This window comes from Notamacropus eugenii, chromosome 1 (assembly GCF_028372415.1).
Source record: "Notamacropus eugenii isolate mMacEug1 chromosome 1, mMacEug1.pri_v2, whole genome shotgun sequence".
Lineage (NCBI taxonomy): Eukaryota > Metazoa > Chordata > Mammalia > Diprotodontia > Macropodidae > Notamacropus > Notamacropus eugenii.
In genome coordinates this window covers 548,969,507-548,987,018 of record NC_092872.1, presented here as the reverse complement: position 1 = coordinate 548,987,018, position 17,512 = coordinate 548,969,507, and the positions used below count along the sequence as shown (strand labels likewise).

The 17,512-nt window shown below is 35.4% G+C and overlaps 1 protein-coding gene across 4 annotated transcripts in view; it reads left to right on the top strand.

Annotated features, from left to right (window-relative positions):
- TAF1B (TATA-box binding protein associated factor, RNA polymerase I subunit B) overlaps positions 1–16,969 on the top strand; it is a 109,279-nt gene extending 92,310 nt beyond the window's left edge. For all 4 annotated transcript variants that reach the window (XM_072634244.1, XM_072634243.1, XM_072634245.1 and 1 more), the window contains 6 exons: positions 8–188; positions 733–779; positions 2,320–2,410; positions 4,826–4,896; positions 6,186–6,405; positions 15,315–16,969. In XM_072634244.1, the coding sequence (XP_072490345.1) occupies positions 8–188; positions 733–779; positions 2,320–2,410; positions 4,826–4,896; positions 6,186–6,405; positions 15,315–15,516 (812 nt within the window). In that variant the 3' untranslated portion in view covers positions 15,517–16,969. The remainder of the gene's footprint in view (positions 1–7; positions 189–732; positions 780–2,319; positions 2,411–4,825; positions 4,897–6,185; positions 6,406–15,314) is intronic.
- Positions 16,970–17,512: the final 543 nt, after the last annotated feature.

Here is a 17,512-nt window from a genome sequence, read left to right as displayed (position 1 = left end):
TCTACAGATGAAATGCATAGCCTGACTTGTCAAGTGATCAGAATGACTGGCATAGGAGAAGTGGATTTCCTGACATTTGATCCAATAACTCATAAGACAAAGACTGTTATTAAATATGATGTTCAGGCTGTAGCTATCATTGTTGTGGTGCTGAAACTGCTCTTTTTATTGAATGACAACGTGGAATGGTAAATATGTGGTTTATGTCTTAATTTAGTGGGGAGTAACACTTTATAATGGTGACATTAAGTAGTAACTTTGTTATTGACTTTACTAATTGTTTTAATGAAGAAATTTATGTTAAATTTTTTACATAGGAAAGTCTTAATTGCCATAAAACATTCAACAACCATAACTGTTGTTTGTACCAGTACATTTATGTCTCGATTACTTTCAGAATATTTACTTTGACTTATTAAATGGTTTATAATGTATTAGATTCTTTCTTGGCATTACTTGTTAGATATTCATATAAGGACCATATTTATTTGTCCTCAGATTTTGATAGTATATGTATTCTTTTTAAGATTGGCTTGAGAGAACAAGATTTTTTGTGCTGCTTTCCCTTCAGTCCTAAACATGTTTGACAGAATTTATACTGTCTAAACAGGTCACATGAGTCATTTTTTCTCTCCAAAAATTTTATTTCAATCAGTTATGTGTATTATGTGGAAGAGTTCAGATTGTGATTGTTTCCAAATGAGTTGATAAATTACTTATTATTATTTGCAGGTCCCTTTCTGACCTTGCTCAAGAAAAAAATGAAGATAACCATGGAGGTACTTGAATGTCTCTATCAATATTATTCATTATAAAAACTAATTTCTAAGTTGTGCCCCTCCAAATTGTGTTTTATGTTCCTAGGCCCTTTGAGTTTATGCTTGAAGCATATTTTGAGTGTTCATATTTTATCTAGGGTTAGTGATATTCTTAATATCAGGATGCCCAAAAAAATGTTTTTGATATTCATGACCGTAGACTGAGGTCCAGTAGCTTCACATTGAAAAAGTAGGTTGAGACCAGATAGTAGTGGGAATGGCACAGGAATGTGACAAAAGTAATATTTCCTTAGGGTAATAGGAACTCACCAAAGATTTTTGAGCAGACAAATAACTGGTATGGAGAGGGTGTTAGAGGGACTATTTAAAGGCTATTGTATTAGTCTGAGCACATGATAATATGGTAATAACTTTATAAATAGACTGACAGCAGTGGAAATAAGAGAAATGAGGGCAGGTATGAGAGTTGTTCTAGTGGTGGAACTAGAAGGTCTTCACAGGGCCACCTTCTGTCGATCTGCTATAGCATTCCTTAGAGAATAGGAGCTGCTTTGTTCTAAGAGGATCTACCTCCTCCTTTTCAGGAAGAGCCTTTTTTTTAAAGCTTCAAGTATACAGTTGTCTTTTTCCTCTCCAGCTCCCTCTGTGTGATATTTTTCTACCCTCCATCTTTTCAGCAAAGTTATTTCTCCTGTATTTGGGTGTATTTATAAACATTTGAGAAAAATAGCATTTTATGACATATTTCAGGAAAAGTAAAATAACACCTCCCCCAAAGTTATTTTTAAGAAAAAATTGGCTAATTTATTAAAATTCATTGTTATTTATTTCATTTTCTAAACAAATTTAATGAGAATGTATGTATAAAGATATTATTATATCAAAATTTTTTTAAAAACAAATCCATAGAACACAGATTAAGACTACTAGTTCCCCCTTAATACTTAGTACCTCCCAAGATAATCTATATACATTTTATTCTCTTTCTATCTTGTTCATAAAAATTTCATGTTGTGTCCCTCATTAGACTCTGTGCTCCTCAAGAACATGGACTGTTTTTTTGCCTTTCTTTGTATTCCTAGTGCTTAGCACAGTGCCTGGTACACAGTAGGCACTTAATAAATGTTTGTTGATTTGACTTCTACATGTAACTACATCAGACACATTTTTACATAATTTTATATGTCCTTTGGATTTTTTCCATTAAAGATAGAATTTGGGCATTTTCTTTTGTTGTTGTTTCTTTTGTTTTGTTTTAAAGGCATATTATGGAACCCCCCTCACCTTAGGAGGGAGGTTCCAGCCTACAACTTGGAGTATAAACATCAGTTAGTTGGGTGCAGCAGAAAATAAAATATTAAACTTTCAGTGGAAGTGACTGAAGTATTCACCCTATTTTCTGTACTAATTGACATTCTTGACCTTGTTTTTTGAGCTACTGTGGACATTTATGCCTATCCCGCTATCCCAAGACTGGTAAGTTAGTATTTCAGTTAAGTATAGAATTCTTAGTTAGCAATTAAGTTTTGTTTTCTTTCAGATAAACCGTGTTTTGACTTCAGAAAGTGGTATCAGATTATGAAGAAAATAATTGATGAGAAACAGCAAAAACGAGAGGAATTCAGAGCAAAGTATGTTCTTTTTTTTTTTTTTAAACTACTCCAGTTTGAATCACTTGTATTTCTAATTACATATTCTCAAATGATCCTAGATACTCAGAAACTAAAATACAATGAATTTATAGATTTCACCAATATATAGCCATCTTTTGGACATTAGGCCACATTTTGTTTGTCGTATGTGGTTTACACTGTCTTCCTATCAGTTGACCCTACACTGCCTTTCTAAAGTTCCTTCCTCATACTGCTGAGGAAGGACTACAAAAAACCATAGTGAAAGTCAACAGCAATTATGCCATTTCTTTATAGAGACAAACTGCCATTAAAACCAAATAAAAGGAAAAGAAGGGAGATATTTTATCTTTGATTTGGCTGATTCTTGTTGGACCCCCAGAATGATTTTGTATGGAACCAACCTTATTTGACAGAGCATAGAACTTGAGAGCTAGAAGAAACTTACTCCACATCTCACATGGGCATATTGCTTTCATATTATAAGCTGGAGTGCATCTAGGCATAAGCAGCCACGATGGTGACAGTATGATGCCATACGAGAAGTACCATATGAGAAGTGGTTGAAGAAACTGTGGATGTTTAACAAAAGTTGTAGAGAGAGGGATTTTGACTGAATGGAAGGAACTATTTCTTAGCAGTTCACATTCTTTTAAACTGGATCAAGCTCCCTCAGCAAATAACGGGTTTCTCATCACTAGAAGTCTTTAGGTGGATATTGAATGCCTACTTGTCAGGGAATCTGAATGTAATTCCTCAGTTCAAGTATCTTTTGGACTAGCTGATCTTTGATGTCCTTTCCTGAAGTTGTATGTTTATGAGATCATAGGAGCATAATTCTGCATTTGGAAGAGACCTCAAACTCTCTTATTGACAGAGGAACAAACTGAGACCCAGGAAATTAAGTGTCCTGCCTGATACCACTCAGGTAGTAAGCATCAGATTTAGGTTTTCCCACTGTTTTATACTTCCCCCTAGATCAGGGGTGGGGAAATCTATGACCTTGAGGACACATGTGACCCTCTAGGTCCTCAAGTGTGGTCCTTTAGCTGATTTGTTCTGTGAAGTTTGGATTCAGTCAAAGGCCCACACTCCTGTCCCAGATCATCAGGCTGTTTGCGGATCTTTCTATCCATATATGATCAGGAACACTTGGTGAAAATATTTTTTGAGCTGATAAAATGTATTTAATTTTATGTCATGTTAATATGATATCAAAGCATTTCAGAAAGATATTAAATTGAAGTAAATATATGCAAGATATCCCAGAAGCCTAAACTTGAATAACTTAAAGCTGAACCAAGACTTTTGGGACAGTCAGTTATTTTGATTCCACATAAATTGAAAGTAGTGTAAGTTTATGGATTCTAAAGTAGCATTTCCAAAAAGGACTCATTTGACCTTTTGTTGTGTAATAAACATTGGAGAGGAAGCCATATATTTTACAATCTACCTCTGAAATGGCAAGGCTTCTTGGGCAGAATTTACACCTGTCCTATTAAATTGTGAGCTCACTTAATAAGTGTTTATTGACTCACTATATCATCAGTCCTTCCCCTCCTTTCAGCTTCTACTACATGAATACTTCAGGTGTTTATCTCTTCTCATGTACGTTATTCAAATACCCTCATAAATTGTTTTCCTCCCCATTGTGTCTCAAATTCATCCTTTTCATGGCCATTTTAGTAATTTTCTCAATTTATTGCTCTAATCTCATCCTACCTTTACTCGGAAACCTTTAGTGACTACTCATTGTATACTGAATAAAGTAAAAATTCTTGATTTTACCATTTAAAGCCCTCTACATTCTGATTTCAAACCATCTTCAGGCTTATCTCATTACTCATCTCTACAAACTTATTTTCAACCAAACTGAACCATTTTCTACATCCTGTTCTTGCCTACCTTTTTTTTTGTCACAGTGCCTTTGCCCTCCCCATCCCCATATCTGAAGTGAACCATCACCATCTCCATCTGTTGAATCAGTCACAAACATTTATTGAGCACCTACTATATTCCTGGTATTGTCCTAGGTGCCATGTATACAGAGACAAAAAAATGAAGTCGTCTGTGCCATCAAGGAGCTTTATATTATATCAGAGGAAAGAATAAGTACATATATTGTTTACATAAAGCATGTATATATGGATATATGTCCATATATGTATATATATATCCATACATAAGTATGTACAAGATAATTTTGGGGGGACCCTAGTCATGGGGGTGGTGATGAATCAAGATTTACTTCATATGGTGGTTAAGCTAAGCTTTAAAAGAAACTGGTCTCTCTTTCAAGTACTAACTTGGGTATCATATACTCTAGGTAACATTCTTTTATTTCACTGCCTTCAACTGAGAGTGGTCTGTCCATCGTTTCTTTACTATCATGTTATAATTTTTTTCCATTTATAGATACCTGTGGAAAAGTGAAAAGCCACTATATTATTCATCAGTGGACAGATCAGTAGCTTACAAAAGACGACGTGAGTTGAATTTTTCTCGAATATTGTTTTTACTTTCTTACTATGTAGTCATATAGTTTTATCTTGTCATTTTCCTTGTTTGTAGGATTTAATATGTGACCAAAACTGAGCAGTTATGTTGACAGTAATATGTTTTCTGATAATAACAATAATGATAAAAATAATATCTCTTATTCATTTAATTTATAAGGGGCATTCCTTACAACAACCTTGTGAAGTTAGGAGCGCACATCTTATTTTGGTTATTTTACACATGAAGAGACAGAAGCCGAAAAGTTAAGAGTGACTTGCCACAGAGGCACCTAGTTAGGAACCTTCAGAGATGAGACTCAAATCCAGGTCTCTGGACACAGTGTACTATTCTTGCCACTATACCAGACCATCATTTATATAGAAGTAAAATCGGTGTCTTTTAAAATTGAGAATATACAAGATGTGATTATAAGTTGTGACTGATTTTTTTAAGTGCCATAATGCGTCCATCTGAATAAGTATTACCCTCATCAAAATAACTATTTTAGCCATTACTTTGTCCAGCATTGCTGCCATTATTAAAAACTGAGATTTAAATGTCTTTGCAACCCAAAAACTTAAGATTGTATAATGAATGGTTGAAACATCTTTTAAAATGGTCTTTTGATTCATTCACATTTTCTTTTTAATATCTTCATTGATTGTAAATCTTAAAATCATGATATTCTAAACACAGAGAAGTGAACTTAGAAATCATATAATCCATCCCTCTTCCCTCGTTTAACAATGGAAGAGCCCTAGAAGAAGTTAAGTAGTTTGTTTAGGATTGTATAGTAAATTAACATCTGATCTGGTACAATAACTCAAGTCTGTTGAAACTCCTCCTACCCCTAATCCAGTACCTTACCCCATCCTTTAAGAGATGGCTTGCATTTTGGGAGCAGGAAAACACATTGTCCTGTTGACTAGAAGTCTTTTGAGCCCTGGTGGTGAATACAGTGAATGGTTAAAGTGGGTGATATCAGTTTGTTTCAGAAACAAAATGTGATTGTAAAAAAAAAAAAAGTTACCATTTTTGTGCATTCCACAAGCTATAAATGTGATTCTAAAGGAAGATTCCTCCAAATATTTTGGAGAATGGCATCATTTTTTAGACTTGATGTCTCTAGCCATCCAAAGGGATTATTTCAAAGGGGAAGAGTACTCTAAGATGCTTTTTTTAAACAATTGATATGTATTATCACATTGTATACCTTGTATTTTTGTGAGTGAAGCACTGCTTTTTCTTATGCAGTCTTCTTTGATCTGTTTCCAAGGAATGGTAGAGAATCTCCAGAAACAATTTAGCGTACTGGTTGATTCAGCACCAGGTCCTGAAAAGAAAAAACCATCAAGTTTCCAGTTGAACTGGGCAGAAGACCAGAATACAATTTGCTTCCATGGACACAGTCTTCAGAAAATCCTACGAAAGAAAGGCAAATCATTAACAACCCTGAACTCACAGTATTGGCTTAGCACTCAAAAGTTCTGTAAAAGGTATGTGGCACTTTGAGGGAAGAGTTAGGCCAAAAGGAATGAAGTGCTAAACCAGTTGTAACATAAGCATTTTAACATGAAATTCTTTATGTAGAATTTGCCATCTTTAGTCAATTATATAGCAAGGTCGATGTGATTGGAAGGTTGAGGAACTAAAAATTCAAGGATGTACAGAGTATCATTTCTTGTGTTGTACAAAACAAAAACGGAGAGATTTTGAAAGGGAGGTGACACAGAATTATAGAACTTTTTGGTCCAGCTAAATCAATCTATGGCAAAGTAGATGAAATTAACTAATTGAAATACAGATAAATATTGATCAGTGATAGAACCTGTTTTTTGAAAACATATTGCACAAATAGTCCCTTATACTTTGTATTTTAGATAAACTTTAAGGCAGCAGTGCTATGGTAAAAAGGCTTCAGTTTCCTGTACTATTTCCAGAGCAATGAATACTTTTCTTAAAATGACACTGTGACAAGATTAAAGGGAAAAATTTTTTACAAGAAGGAATGACTCCTCTTCTGAAACAAAAGTAGTTTTTTAAAGAAACAAAACCACAAAAATATTCAGCCATACCATGTGAAAAATCTTTGTCTCTTCCTATTAGGGAAGTGATTTCAGATTCTATTTGGACTCAGTAAAGGTGATCTCAACTAAATTCTGAAATAAATGTTAGTAGCCATTTTCTCACAAACCATTTAATAAATATTTAATAGGCACTATTCTATTCCCTAGGGAGACAAATTAGATAAAGCATGATTCCTGTCATCAAGGCTATTAAATTAAAGTCTGCTAGAGGGATAAGATAATACAGATACATAAGATTACATGATAAATGCATTAAAAACCTGCAAAACAAATGATAAGTGATTTTCCAAACTCTGGAGAACTCAGAAAAGACTTTCCAGAAGAAGGTAGCATTTGAGTTAGATTTTTAAAGATGGATAGGAATTCAGCAAGGAAGAAGGCTAGAGAGAGGGGGCATCCTGGGCCTAGGGGATCAGTGTGAGCAGATAACTAGATCTGTCAAGTAAATCACCATTCCTTCAATAATTAAGGTTTGCAACCTAGGAATTATCCTCAACTCCATACTTTTACTCACTCCACATAACCAATGAATATCTCTTCCCTTCTCTCCACTCAGTAGCCACTGTCCTGATTGAGCCTTTGTCACCAAATCATAATGTGCTGATTGGTTTTCCTATAGCCAGCTTCTCTTCCATCCATTCCATCCTCATACAGCTGCCAAATTGTTATTCCTGAAGCATGGGTCTGATTATATCACTTTCCTGTGGCTTCCTTTTGCCTTAGGATAAAATACAAACTCTTCTCTTTGACATTTAAAGTTCTTTACAGCTTAACTCTAGCTAATCGTTCCAGGCTTTTTTCACATTAACTCCCTATCACTTAACTCATTCTTGTATTATGGCCAAATTAGCCTATTTACTGTTTCTCATTCTTGACATTATTGCATAAACTTTTCCCTCTTTCCTGGAATGCTTTTTCCTCACTTCCATCTACTTCTATTCATGTCACCTCCTGCTAGAGGCCCTTTCTTAATTCCCCCAGTTGTTTGTCTCTCTCTCATAATAATCATTCATCCAGCAAAACTACTCTATGTTTATTTTGTATATGCTTTGTATGTTGTTTCTTTTCCCCTTCCCCAGTAGAATGTAAGTTCTTCGAGAGGAGGAACTGTTTCATTTTTGGCTTTGTATATTCACCATCTAGCACATAATAGGCGTTTAATAGATGTTTGTTGAATTAATGAATGGAGCTGAGAGATGCATGCTCACTTGCATCACATAAATTTTTGGTAGTTGGTGTTCCATATACAAATGTAACCAACCATGTCAATGAGAATACTACATAATATTTTTCTGAGACATCCAAATCTATAGTAATAATCATGTTATATTTTGGGATGAAGTCATATTGATGGGCAAATCCAAGTCTGAATAGTTGCCACGTGAGGTTTAGGAAGTAATCCAGTGAACTGCTAGCTTTTTCTTTACAATATTTCATATTTGAATTTTAGACTGTATCCTGATTTAATTTGGCAAGTTTTATCCAGTTTGTAGAATGTCTTTATGCATCAACATCAATTGGAAAGGGTGACAAACTTCAGTTATTTTAATGCTTGCCTTTCTGTAAATATTATAAGCACTACAGTAGGAAATGACTAAGTATTTCATGGAAATAACATTATTCTATCACTGGAGAAAACATTCAGTTCAATGAGATCACAGAACCATTGGAGTACTTTGAATTCATTGAGTCTACGGGAGAGAAGCAATAGAATAAGGCCAATAATAAAGCTGTAGTTGGACCAACTTTTTTTCAGCAACAAAAAGTAGTTATTTTATCTGCCTTTATGATTGTCCTTTGAGCATATAAAAGAATAATAGCAGGAAAAACACTAGTCCTAGGAACTTTATACCTGAGCTTCATCAAACACATAATAGTGAGACTATGACAGAGACCATGTGGCTTATAATGGATAGAGTGCTGGGCTGAGAGGCTTGAAGACCTAAGTTCAAACATTGCCTTTGACACATACTAGATGTGTGACCGTGGCAAGTCATTAACCTCTCAGTTGCTGATCTGCATTGATGGTGGTCTACAAAATGTTCTCTACAGGTCTAGCGCAAAAACAGTAATCAATGTACTGCATTTATTAAGCTTCTGTGCAAGGCACTGGGGATACTAGTTTGAAATAATCCTTTTCAAAGAGCTAAGATTCTAATGAGGGAAAACAAGTGTGTACATGTACTAAAAAAGGGTTAGTAACTAGACCTATGATTTAATTGGGACAGGGAACTTCCAGATGAGGGAAACTCCCTCTACCATGCAGGCTGGCACCTTCTCTGCAGTTTATAGACTTAAAGAATTATCTGAGTTCCCGAGAAGTTAATTGAAAAGCCAGTTATGATAACAATAATATCTCACATAAGATGCTTGAAATTTTTCAAAGTATTTTCCTTATCATTATCCAGCTTTTACAGATTGGGAGACTGAAATTTAAAGAAAATAAGTAACTTGTCAAGGGTCACACAGCTAGTCGATGTTGTAAGGAACTGGACCAAAGGTCTTCCCCGACTCCCAAGTTTGGTGTTGTTAGCACTACAAAGTACTACAAACCAAATACTTATATGAAAATTGTAGGATAGTTTAGTCCTAAATGCCGCTGATATTTTCATACAAATAATTTTGGCACAGCTACTACATTATATTTCTCCTTTCTCCATTTCATGACATAGTTTCTTTTCATATTCATTCATTGGGAATATATTGTTGCTACGAGGTAAATATTCTTGATATCATTGCTTCATTGGGAAAGGTAGAATTAAAAGGATTCAATTGGAGCAAATTATCTATAGAGGAAATAGTGTAAATCCCCCACCCCCCAGAGAAGTATGAAAGTATATGTGAGATTCTAATTGATTTAGATTGAGCTGATTAGTGGGCCAGCTTTACAGCATTCTTCAAGTGCTTGTTTGATGATGATACCTCTTGAGTCTCCTTTTATAACAAACAGAAATTTTCATTGAAGTAGTAGAGGAAAGGAGCTCTTATATACATATGGTTTTACAAAACTAACCAATTTATTTCTGTGTTTAAGACAAACCCCCATAGATAATACCCACATATTGGCATATCAGTACACACATATATACATACACACAAATACACATTATCTGTGTGTGTGCATGTACGTGTGTGTGTTTGTGTGTGTGTGTATTTTACAAACATACATGTGTGATAGACTAGGTTTTCTTGACCTGAACTGAAATATTTGAAATATTACCTGTGTGACCAGGGGCAAGTCACTTCTAATCTTCTCAGTGCCTAAATCTAAAGTTATAAGTTACAGAAGAGATGTTGATCTGCATCTGTGGAGGGAAATTTTCATTTTGATAGTTCTCTACACTGATAAAATCATGGTTTTAGACCCCCAAAGAGTCATGTATACAATCTTCCAATCTGTTTCAAGGCAGGTCATCTTTGTTTCTCAAAGTCAATGCCAAAGGAACAATAGGTCTGAAAAGTCCTACAGATTTGGAAAGGCTAGGGATGGACTATGTGTCCTTTGGTCAAGGTCTAGTTTAACTAGGTTGAATTATGTATATATTTTTCCCTTAATGTCATGTATTCTTTCATTCTGTTAACACATCTTTACTAAGGACACACTACATATATGACAACGTGCTAGGTGTAATGGGAAATATAAAACTAAGCATGACTCAGTCTCTGCCTTCTTGAAAATTACAATGGGAAAGAGAAGTGATAGTATTTGAAAGTGTCTTGAGAAAGGTGCAAAATGCTTTGGGAGTTCAGAGGAGGTAGAAATCATTCTTGTCCGAAAGTACTGGAAAAAGGAGACATGGACTCTTCTTTCAAGGCCCAGTTCACATGCCAACACCTCCATGAAACCTTGATTAATACCTCTTTCCTTTGCCCCAGATTTATCATAATACTTTCCTGTACCTCTCCTTTGTTCCCATAGGATTAGTGAATTGCCTGGATTTATTTGAATGAAATCCATTTTCTTTATTTAATTATTATTTATGTACTTGTTTCCCCATCTACCCCTTGCCCCCCTACTCCCAATTAAATATTTCTAATTTCCTTGTAACTGTAAGGGGCAACATGATCCTTCCAGTCCCTCAGGTTCACAATCTAAGAGTCACCATGGATTCTTCACTATCTCTCACCGCCCATATCCACTGTGTTGCCAAGGCGTATTGATTTCACTTTTGCAACATCCCTCTAATATCCCTCCTCTCCTCTGATACTGCCACTGCTCTAGTGCATGTCTTGATTATTGCAATAATATCTGCTGCCCCACGTCTCTCCCAAATCCATTGCATCTTCTTTTCAGCCTCTAAAGTGATTTTCTTAAAGCATCAGTCCAACCATCACTCCCTGCTTAATAAGTTCTAGTGGCCCCCGTTTCACCTGTAGGTTCAAATACAAAATCTGTTTGGAATTCCCTTCATAGCCTACCACCTTCTGATACCTTTCCAATTTTCTTTTACCTTATATACTCCCCCAAGTACTCTGATCCAGTAATAGTGGCCTCCTTAATGGTTCACCAACTGGACACTCCGTCTCTGAGCTGCAAACGTTTTATCTGGTTGTCCTTTGTGCCTGGAGTATGATCTCTCCCCATGTTTGCCAGCTGGTTTCCTTTAACTGGTTTCTTTCACTTCCTTTCTTCAAGTACCAGCTAAAAGCCCATCTTCTACAGGCAGCCTTTCCCAACTACTCCTAATTCTGGTGCCTTCTCTCTTTTAATTATTTTCTGTTTATCCTGTATATAGTTTGTCTGCACTTGTTTGTTATCTCCTTAATTAGATTGTAGACTCCTTGAGGGTAGGAACTGTCCTTTTTGTATCCCCATTGCTTAGCACAGTACCTGGCACATAGTGGTTCCTTAATGAATATTATTGATTAATTATAAACTTTTTAAGATTAGAGTCTGTGTTGTATTTATCTTTTAATTCTCAGTGCCTCGAATTGGCCTTTTGCATAATAGGCACTTAAAGATTTAATTGTACTGAATATAATTGAATTAGGGCACCTAACCATAATAGACAAGGTCCATTGAAAGTTTGTTATCTAATCTCAGTGGACCCTTGTTGCTTTTATTCATCTCAGCTTTCTTTTTTTTTTTTTTTTTTATTTTGTAATGTTTAACAATCACTGCCATACAATTGTGATTTTATCCCCCCCACCTACCCCCCACTCCCCCTCTCCCTCCCCACGACTGCATACAATTCTGTATAGATTCTACATATACTTTCCTATTGAGTATATTTTCACTATAGTCATGCTATGTAGTCAGACTAAGATAAATGAAAGAAATCGTATAACAAATCAGAACATGATACACAAACACATACACATACACAAACATGATCTGCTACAATATGTGAGTGACTTCCATATTTCTCTCTCTGAGTGTGGCAGGCATTTTGCCTTGAGATCCTCCATTGGGATTTTTTTTTTTTTTTGGTAAGAAGTTCTTGTGTTATTACACAAATCTAAGTCTACCAGAAAAAACTCTCACACACTGTGGTTGTTGCTGTGCATAAAGTTCTCCTGGTTCTGCTCCTTTCACTCAGCATCAGGTCATATAAGTCCTTCCAGGCCTCTCTGAAGTCTTCTTGTTCATCATTTCTTATGGCACAATAGTACTCCATTACATTCATATACCATAATTTATTCAGCCATTCCCCAATTGATGGACATCCCCTTGACTTCCAGTTTTTGGCAACTACATAGAGTGCTGCTATAAATATTTTTGTACATGTGGGACCCTTTCCCATTTTTATGATCTCTTGGGGATACAGTCCTAGTAGCGATATTGCTGGGTCAAAGGGTATGCACATTTTTGTAGCCCTTTGGGCATAGTTCCAAATTGCTCTCCAGAATGGTTGGATGCGCTCGCAGCTCCACCAACAATGAATTAGTGTTCCAACTTTCCCACATCCTCTCCAGCATTTATCATTTTCTTGTTCTGTCATGTTTGCCAATCTTATAGGTGTGATATGGTACCTCAGAGTTGTTTTGATTTGCATCTCTCTAACCAATAGTGATTTAGAGCATTTTTTCATATGATTATAGATAGCTTTAATTTCTTCCTCTGAAAATTGCCTGTTCATATCCTTTGACCATTTATCCATCTCAGCTTTCTTTCCCATTGCTCACAATGGCAATTGAAGATCTCTCTTTTGAAGCCTCTTACAATTGTCCTGTCCTTATGGGGTTATAGTCCTAACACTGGAAGGAACTTCTGAGGCCATCTAGTCCAACTTCCCCTTCTGCCCTTCTTTGCAGATGAGAAAATTGAGGCCAGGAACGATTAAGTGACTTGAGCAGCATCATAAAAATATTAGTATGCTTCTCACCAAAGGAATTGCTTCCTACTTTACTGACAAGAACTTATCATGAGCTCTCTATTTTCTTTACTCCACTCTTGAAAACTATTACTATTCTCTCTTTGCATCCGTCTTTGAAAAAAAGAGATTCCTTAAAGAGCCCACACGTACAAAAATATTTATAGCAGCTGTTTTTGTGGTGGCAAAGAATTGGAAATTGAGGGGATGTCCATCAATTGGGGAATGGATGAACAAGTTGTGGTATATGAATGGAATGGAATTCTATTGTTCCATAAAAAATGGTGAGCAGGTAGACTTCAGAAAAACCTAGAAAGACTTGCATGAACTGATGGTTGGTGGTGGTAGGTCTCAAGTTTATGTACAAAAAAAAATTAGTTATCATCATATGACAACTTTAAGAGTTTTTATATTATGATATAGTATTGAAAGACCTTTAGATACAGAGTCAGAAGACCTGGATTGGAATTTCAGCTATACTTCTTACTTGCTTCATAAACTTCAGTAAGTCAACTTTGCCTTAGTGGGCCTCTGTTTTCTCATCTGTAAAATGAGGAGATCGTCTAGATCGTCTCTGAAGATCCCTTCCAACTCTAAATCTGTCAGCTTATGATCCATATACTAAAGCTGATGTACTTGACTCATAGTTGACTAATCCGTCCCTCATCTCCCTGCCCCCACTCTCATCATTGATAGCCTGTTTACTTATTTTATGTGGCACTTTTTACAGTCTTGCCTATTTGGATTCTGAACTCTGAGAAGTACTACTTAGAGGCAGGCACACTGATAACAGCAAAAAATTTTAATTCCTACCCAGACAGACAAGGAGAGTGAAAAACTATAAAAAGCCATCACAAAAATTCAGAAAATATAACTGTCTGAGATAGTCAGCCCTCCACAATCAGTAGTCCTGAGAGGGCTCTTACCACAAAGCTCAGTAATTGATGTGCATCTTAATGACCCTGAGTCAACAAGAAGGATTCAGTTGTGTTCAGTGTCCTACATTTAAGAAAGTCAAGTATGTAATACAACCTAGAATTTCTACCCAAATAGTTTCCACCCAAAATAGTTTGGATACCGAAAAGGAGTAAACCCATGGCTTTTTGGAAAAGTTACATAGAATACCTCCTGTGGGTTTCAGATAGCCAGTATTTTGTTGTGTTAATATTTATGAGGTGCATTCAAGTTTGAGAACTTGACTTTGATGAATTAGTAAGAATTATTCCATACTTGGGAATTGTTTATCTTGTTTATCTGAAACTAGGGTAAACTTTGTTAAAGGTTTTGCATGGCTCCTGTCTATACATGGAAAAGTTTTTTACCTCTTGAGCAAAATAGCTTAATAGTATAATTTTCATGTAACAAAATCATGCTGATCCCCAGCACTCTGAGAATTTCAGGTATAAGTCTCTAAAAATCTATGATGTGACCATCAATTTAGTAAGAAAAAAACCATGGGATTTTTGATCCCCATCTAGAGCCATAATTTTTTAAGTGGAGACTGTTGATTGACTGGATTGTTGGAAATGTGTGAAGTGAGCCCAGTGGTGCCAGGGCTTGACCAAGAGTAGAGGGTTATCAGAGTGGGAAGACCCTCCTCCTCTGTAGGCAATCATGTGTTTGTCTCCATCACAACTACATTATCCCATTCAGTACTCCCTCACATTCCAATCTTAGGTTCTCTCACTTCTTTGGAGAGACTCACTACCATGGATTCAGGTTTTTCTATTGTATTGAACTGTGCAGGTCATAAATTCTACCAGTTCTCATTTAAATTTTCTAAAGGTTCTGATTTCTCTCTTGAACCATTTTGGAACATCCTGCTGCCATTCCATTCCTTCTTGGGAAACCATATCGTTCTCTTTTATCACGTATTGATTTGGTTTCCTTTGTCTTGTAATTTTTACTTCAAGGAGTTTTACTCTTTTAGAACTGTTATTATTCATCTTTTCTTCTGATTTTAAAGGAACACATCATTTAAATCATTTTCTTTTGTTTTCCTAGTTACTGTAAACATGCGACTACCTATGAAGAATCAAATTATTCTATGAGCTACCAGTTTGTACTAAATTTTTTCTCCTTCCTACTGAGGATAAAGGCTTCACTTCTTCATGAAGAGGTAAGCTTAATTGAAAAGAGACTTTTTTACAAAAAATATGAAAATAAAAGTCAAGTCTCCAAATCCAAAAAAGCAGGAAGATCTTAAAAAGATAAAAGTGGAAATGATTTTGAGAAATTTGCTTCCACCTATCTTCATGGTGTTTTTGCCACAAAAGTATACTTCGTTACTTCAAAAGATTTGTTATTTCAACGTGGCACACTCTATCCATCATCACTACAGATGACACATTGTACGTATCTTAGACATCTTCATGAGTTGTTGTAAGTGAAAAGTAAATCCTGGTACCCAGCATTCCTGTGAATGGCTTGCTGCCAGGCCCATCCTTGAAGTCTTGTCAGCTCCATATTACCTGCCAGTGCTGGTATTCTATTGTCTGAGAGAATTCAAAGTCATCTCTACACCACAAAGAAGCATCAAGAAGGACTTAATGGAAATAACAGTTATAAAGCCTTTATATTGGAATTTTAAATTATTGAGCAGTAGCAAAATATTAGTCAGATGAAAAAAATATCAGATGATGTTTTTATTCACCTGTGAAGCAAACATGAAGACTGTCTTATCTTTGTATTTCCTTTAGTGCTTGACTTGAAGCTTTAATAAATGTTTGTTGACTCAAATTAAAACAACAGATGGGGGAAATTATTGGTTAGAGTAACTTACAACTTAATCATATGTTGAATTAAAGTAATACATACATATGTTACATTTACATGTTTTATATTAATATGTATGAGTATGCACTCACACTCCTGCACATAGACAGCTCTAGTGTAATGGATAGAAAGCCATCTTTGAAGGTGGAAAAACTTGAGTTAAAGTCCCATTTCTGACACATCCTAGATGTGAAGTCACGTAACTTCTTAGTACCTCTGGAACTAAGACTGAATTGCAGAGCAAATCATGGTCTTCATTGGTAAATTTCTTCACTGAAAATCCCTATACCAATGAAATCATAGGTCATCTTTAAAATAACATAACTGTTTGCATTCTCTTTTCTTAGTCCTGTGAGGTCCTTGAGAGCAAGAACCATGTTTTTGCCTTTTTTGAATCACCAGGGCCTGACAAATAGGAAATACTTTGTAAATGCTTGCTGACTTAACTGATTGACACTGCTCATAGAATTATGTATTGGAATAACAGTTGTACTGTATTAAAAACCATGTCTAATTTGAACTATTTATAAATGTTCTTTCAGGAAATGAGTGCCACAGAAGTTATATAAATATTATGTCTAAAATTTTGTATTCATTTTTAAGCAAAAATTAAAATTGTTGTTAAAGAATTAAAATTGAAAACTTTCATTTGAATCTAGGCATTATGAAATAGTATGAAGTATTATATGAAGTATAAGGAGGCATACAAGTGACTTGTATAGTCTTTGCATTTATGGAGCTCTAGTCCAAAGTAGGCCTCTTAAGAATGTGAGAAAACTATGTTATATCTTGAGTCAGTCTTGATAGCCACATTTCTTTGACTAGGAATTGGAAAAGGAGTGTAATTGGAAGAGAAAACAATAAAGAAAAACTTTGGAAATGTTTCTAGAATCTAGTTGAATTCATATAAACCTGTTTATAAGCTTAGTAAAGGACTATCAGGAATACAATATTAACTTTTCAGTATTTGACACTTTTCTCATCTGTAAAAGACATTGCTTGATTTTAAAAAGTAACCAGTGATTTCTCTTAACTGTAAAAGAAGTGCCAAAATACTGTCCTATCTCCCAGAGCTTTACTGCAAATCCTCTCTCAACTTTCACTTGAAAGGTGTCATAAGTTGGACTGAAAAGCCTTACACTCCCTTCAAGCTCTGAGATTCTTGGTTCTGGGAAAGCTAACCCTTGGATATTTTTTAAACTCTGTTCATCTTTCAGTCTTGTAATTGTGATTTATTCAGGCAGAATGTTTTGGTAGCTTGGGACCTATCTGCCTGTAAGTGGATATCAGATATTTTCTAGTTCACATTGATAAAAAGAAATTTCAAGTAGTCCCAACTTTTTTTAACCAGTATCTTCTGTACTTGATTTTATTCTCTAAATATAACCTCCAATTGTTTGAGCCCCTTAATAGGCAAATTCTGTACC